Here is a 6009-nt window from a genome sequence, read left to right as displayed (position 1 = left end):
ACAAAAGTATCTTACGCAGCTCCCACCATACGGAAAATTCCGCAACTATCAAAAATACGCTCGTAAGACAGAGTGGAAAGTCACCGCGGACAAGATGTCGGTCATGAACTACGTAGAGCTCAGATCGTCCACCACTCGCCGTTTACAATAAACTATTCTGGTACTTTCGAAATTTAAATTTAACCCGTATGACAGACCCGATCAACGTATCTTCCCTGTTCTATCCTATCGCGACGACATAGTCTTGTTTCCCTATAGTCTTCCATATAGTTTTAGCAGAGCTACTACTATCACCTAACTAGAACCTTAGGGAAGTGAAATTTTGAAAATTTATAACCAGCAAGTATGTAATTACAGTAGTCAGTAAAATTCGAAATAAGTGTAAATCTAAGATATTACATTCTTACATTCTATAATATTCTTCTGCGTAAAAAAAAAAAAAAGCTAACTTTCCCTCGTATAATTATATTTCACGATTTTATATATATATATATATATATATATATACACTTACGTGTCAATACACATGCATTGATCGGTATTTGTATTTATATAGTACTGTAGCTTGATATTCACGAGTTGCATATACCGGTTATCGTTTAAACTTTTGAAAAGTTAAAATTGACATCAAGAATTAATAAGTAATTGAATGTAGTTTTCTGTACACTGATACGCTAATTCTGCAACGTTCGATATTATATTATAAAGGGGAAAAAAATGTTTAAAAAGTATGTATGACGTTCTGTCTCTTACAAGAACATAACCTAACGATAATAATATAATGATATTGCTCTCGATATCTTATTAGATTCGACGAAAAAGATAGTGTTTCTGGTATACAACAATTGAAATCATCGGTTCAAAAAGGAATTCGTTCGAAGCTTTTGGAGCTTTATCCTCACTTAGACGGTCATATAGATGCTATTGTTCCAAAGAAAGATGCTTTTCGAATTATAAAATGGTAAGCTTTCTCAAAAGTAATGGATTTTACATTCAGTATCAGGTGATTTTGTTTATGTTTATTTTGTGATTAGTCACGACCATATAGAGATTATAGTAAATGCGGCAGGAGATCTTTTGTTCTTTCGTCAACGTGAAGGACCTTGGATGCCTACTTTAAGATTGTTACACAAATGTAAGCGATATCTTTCTACGATAAATATGACGAAACAAAGTTTGATTAATAGAAAGTTAATTTCAAACAAAATATTGTTGTATTTTATAATTTATTATGCTTCGACACGAAATTTAATCATTCTAGACCCATTTTTTTTACCAATGGAACAAGTTGATAAAGGTGCTATCAGGTTCGTTCTTAGTGGAGCTAACATTATGTGTCCTGGTTTAACGTCGAAAGGTGCAAAGATGACACCCGTAGAAAAGGGAACAGTCGTTGTATCCTTTGTTGAAATAACTAGAATGAGGTTGTTTACCAGTTTCTAAAATTAATCGAGCATATTAAATCCTTAACTTGAAATATAGGCTGTTATGGCAGAGGGCAAGCAACATGCTTTAGCTGTTGGTGTTACTACATTGTCAACAGATGATATGTAAGTAAAAGAAACCCAGTGTAGAATGCGTGAAAAATATGAAGACTGTTCAGTGCGTTATAACAATGTAATTTACAGAGTTAAGGTGAACAAAGGAATAGGGATAGAAAATTGTCATTACTTAAACGATGGACTTTGGCAAATGAAATCTGTGAAATAGAAGACTGATGTACATTGCCCAAGGTGTATTATACGGATATATTCATCGTTGTATGAATGCACTTTGTAACATTTATAAAGATGAGATGCGCTGTTAAGTGATAATTCCAATTACGATATTACTCTCATAAATAAAAATGAAAGATTGACAATGTATCTTTATTGTACAAAGTGAATGTATACGACAAATTTGTTATAACTGTTCAAACGCATCGATATTATTTAAATATAATTTTACAGTTTACATAAAATCAAGGGAAATCTATTAGGATAGGAATAGATAGAATGGTATGCGGTTATAAAAAATAATTAACCAGATCCTGATTTAATATCTGCTTGGCCTTCTTGATTTTCCGAAGGAACGGAACGTTCATTTTCACAATGTCCCGATGCTGGAGAATAAGATGAATTACTAGCATCGGAAGTTGGTGCGGAAGCGGTGCTTGAACCCGGTACGCTGTTATTAGTAGTATTATTTTCGCCAACGGCATGGGGAGATTGTGGATGATAATGAGGACTGTGCGGGCTGTGAGGACCATGGGCGTGAGGACGGCCCATAGTATGTGGTGAATATTGCGAATATGGTTGATGGTAATACGGATGTGCGTATTGAGGATATGGTTGATGATACGGTTGTTGCTGAGAATAAGCATAGGATGGATGAGGAGGTCTTGGAGCTAGTGGAACATTTTGTGCCTGCTGAGTAGGTCCTGGTTGATATTGCTGACTGTAGCCTTGATTCGGTGGAATCATTTGCGGTGTATGTGGATTAGAAACTGGTCCTTGAGGTGGAAGCACCTGCGTTCCCTGGGTTCCTTGATGAGGTGGTGGTATTGAGTGATTAGCTAACATTCCTTGTTGATGAGGATTATGTTGTATAGGAGGAGCTGGCGAAGAAACAGGGGGCATATTCGGCGTATTCGCAGCTGCATTTGCATTTGCATTTGCAGGTGCATTAGCGTTAGCAGAAACTGCTACTGTAGTAGTAGTAGTAGCAGCAGTTGTCGTGGTAGTAATAGTAGTAGTGGTAGTAGTAATAGTAGGTTGTTGTGGTTGTAAAGATGGTTGTGATTGTTGCGTCGGTGGCTGCTGTTGTTGTTGTGGATGCTGTTGATGTTGAGTTGGTGGTGGTGGTGGTGGCGGTTGCTGTTGATGTTGAATTGGTGGTGGTTGTTGATGATGTTGAGTTGGTGGTGGTGGTGGCTGCTGTTGTTGTGATTGCGATTGTGAAGACGGTGGTGGTTGTTGTTGTTGTTGTTGTTGCTGCTGCTGTTGTGCTGCTGATGGTGGTGGTGGTGGTGGCGGCGGCGGAGTTTGTTGTTGTTGCTGCTGCTGTAGTGGACTAATAGTTCCACTGTACATTCCAGGATTGGATGTATGTTGATTAGAATTTCCTTGAGCTGATGAAGGTTCTGTTTTATTTTCAGTATATGGTGGTGAGGATGTTTCCTTTTTAATTTCATTATTAAGCTTTTCAGTTCCATTTGTTTTCTTATCTATTGCATCATGATCAGGAACCTACAAGGAAATAGCAATGCGTAACGATACTTGTGCATCAATAATAGCAACTGTTACAAATAGTACTTACATCGGATGGTGTTTCATCGTTAATGGGAGCAGGAGTTGGAGTAGGAGTAGAATTTGGAGTTGATTCGCTAGATGCAGGTCCATCCGAGCGATTTTCTTCCGCACCTTTTAATCTATCTCGCCTAAGCGCTTCGTATTGTCGTTCCACCATCTTATTGAATGTTTCTTCATCTACAGCTGGTTTACAATGCTAAAAGAGGCATGGTTTGGCTTCGGTATTTGAATAACTATCAAATAATAATTAATGGAACATATCTTATTAAAAATGATAATCTACCTTCTTCAATTCTTCTTGAAATATTTCGCTTGTCTCGATAAATTTACGTTTCTTTGCTTCAAATTTTTCTTCTATTTGTTGCAATTCAGCTTCAAGCTTTTTCTGTAACATTCAATGCCACGATATAGTAGCTAAAATAATATATATTATATTAATTTAATTAGAAATTAGCTTCTCTTTTATTGTATGTATATACCTGATGCATTGTTAAAGACTGTACTTGACGGCGTAATACTTGCATTCGTTGTGTAGTAACAACCGAGCGAACATCCGGAACTACGGTATCGCTAAATATCTCGTTAATAAGACGATGGTTTCGAGTATATCGAGAGTACGCAACGTGTTTTACGGAATATCCATCATCTTGATCTGCAAAATAAAATCATTTATATAACCTTTACTTGTCCGAATTATATAAATTTATATACCATCATCATCTTCTGCAGGTAAAATATCTATTCTTCTATCCTGCGCTGCTTGTCCTTTGGTACTGCCTGAAGAACGTTCATGACTTTCTCGGTCATCATTATTTTGTTGTGCGGCGCATAATGCTATGATAAAAATAACGATATACTGTACTAAGAATGTAATACAAATAAGTAGCGTACTTATTTATTTACTAATGTAAAATATTTACCAGATTTTCCTTTATTTTTAGCTGCGATGTAAGCTAAGTACGCAGGCGAATTGTGATAAGTTTTTAAACTTTTCTCATACTCAACCTATTGAGATTCAAGCAGTATTAACATCTAGTTTTACAGTTGTATAAAAGTAGTACCCATATATATGATCTTTACCTTTTCAGCTTCATATTCTTCGATAAACTCTGTTTTATCCTCCTCTGGTAAATCTCTCCACATCTGTCCAATAATCTTTCCTATTTCCCATAATTTTAATTCTGGATTTTGAGCTTTCACTTGATCCCAAACTTTTCTACTATATCTCATATAAGGCATAAGAGGTTTCTCTGGTGGCTTGGGTGGTTTGGGCATACGAGAATCAGCCTACTCGATATTAACATGAAATAAAATTTTGATAGATTTATAAAAATAGTGTTATAATTTCAACATGATTTTATTAAATATTCACATTATATATTTAAAAGGTACGTACGTTTGTATTTTTCCCAACTTTTTGTGGTGTAAATCCTGGATGACTATGAGGCGTTTGAATGAACGGGCTTTGCGCATCTTTCTATGGATTGTTATAAAAATTAGTTTTACATTTTGAAACGTGTATAAACTCATTTGCATAAGAAATTTACTTACGCTATTAGTTGAACTGCTACTGCTTCCACCAGAGGCTCTGAGTCTCTCTGAAATGTAGTTATTATATATATATATGTGTATATATATAACCTTTTTCTTTTTCTTTTCTCAATACGCACAGATGAAAAAGGAAAAACGGTATTTGATATAGTTAAACAATTTAAGGTTAACAACACTTACGATTAGATGCAACAATATTTGAAGTAGCCATTGCCACTTGCTTATAGTTTGGAGGTAAAGCCATTTTGTACGTCAAGTGAGTTTTACTTTCCTAGAGGTAAAACGAACACGCTCAATAACGTATAAATATTATTAACATTTATATCGTTTGTGATAAAAAAAGAAATATAGCGTGTTCCGAACTTCAAGAGATTCACTCAATCATATCGCTCTCACATCACAATTGTAGACGATGCTTCTTATACCGCGATAAAAGTATCTTTTCCTAATTCTAGCCTTAAACCAACATTGTAAAGTTTGTCGAACGAGTCGAGTGAATTGTGAAGTGTGTGAATGAACGAGAATGATCACGTGATGTATTGCAACGGGTTCAACCATTGGCTACTAATTATTAGTTAATTGCTGATTTTCATAAACAATTTCGCATTTTTGTAGTAAACTTATCAAATTAATATCTTAATTTCCACTTTTGTATTGACCAATCCTCACTTAAGAGATTAACGTATTTAAAAAAATTGATTTCACACGATGGAAGAATTAAGCACTATGTCCCTAGTTTATTTTTCGCTAACTTGTACACAGAATTCTTAAATAACCAATATTTTCAATAACTTTTAATATCTGTTATGGTGCAGATATTACCTCGTAATTATTCTTGTTTACGACCAATTCATAACTGTGATCTTCTTATAATAGTAGTATAACAGTTTATAATAATTTATATTACTACCAACTTGTTAAAACCACTAAATATATGTCACTACAGTTGCAAGTTAAGCCTAATTTTTCTAGTTGTTCTTATAATTCTTTGACGAATTCGAAAGCAGATATTTGATTTGATATTTATTTCACATTCGCGAGAATGCCATCGTTATTTCTACTAGCCTTGACAATTAGTTTCACGGAGTGTCATCGATAAGTACGCGTTACATTTATACGTGCATTATAATCTGTGATCATCGATATCTCACTTACTTATGCTCGTTAT

At 34.8% G+C, this 6009-nt stretch overlaps 2 protein-coding genes across 2 annotated transcripts; one reads left to right on the top strand and one right to left on the bottom strand.

Moving 5' to 3' along the window:
• Positions 1-432: 432 nt before the first annotated feature.
• Mcts1 (malignant T-cell-amplified sequence 1 homolog) lies at positions 433-1863 on the top strand. Its single transcript, XM_072007697.1, has 6 exons — positions 433-728; positions 809-961; positions 1035-1135; positions 1262-1395; positions 1483-1550; positions 1629-1863. The coding sequence occupies exons 1-6, from the start codon at positions 718-720 to the stop codon at positions 1708-1710; spliced, it is 549 nt and encodes a 182-aa protein (XP_071863798.1). The 5' UTR covers positions 433-717; the 3' UTR covers positions 1711-1863.
• On the bottom strand, positions 1842-5352 carry LOC139989384 (uncharacterized). The gene is made up of 10 exons (XM_072007694.1): positions 5022-5352; positions 4842-4888; positions 4687-4767; positions 4371-4577; positions 4211-4295; positions 4002-4124; positions 3770-3942; positions 3574-3675; positions 3298-3486; positions 1842-3227 (listed from the first exon to the last, which is right to left on the bottom strand). Exons 1-10 carry the CDS (start codon positions 5083-5085, stop codon positions 2019-2021), a joined length of 2280 nt encoding a protein of 759 aa, XP_071863795.1. The 5' UTR covers positions 5086-5352; the 3' UTR covers positions 1842-2018.
• Positions 5353-6009: the final 657 nt, after the last annotated feature.

The sequence above is a fragment of the Bombus fervidus genome, chromosome 7 (assembly GCF_041682495.2).
Source record: "Bombus fervidus isolate BK054 chromosome 7, iyBomFerv1, whole genome shotgun sequence".
Lineage (NCBI taxonomy): Eukaryota > Metazoa > Arthropoda > Insecta > Hymenoptera > Apidae > Bombus > Bombus fervidus.
The sequence above is the reverse complement of the archived record's forward strand: the minus strand, read 5'-3'. Positions and strand labels throughout refer to the sequence as shown.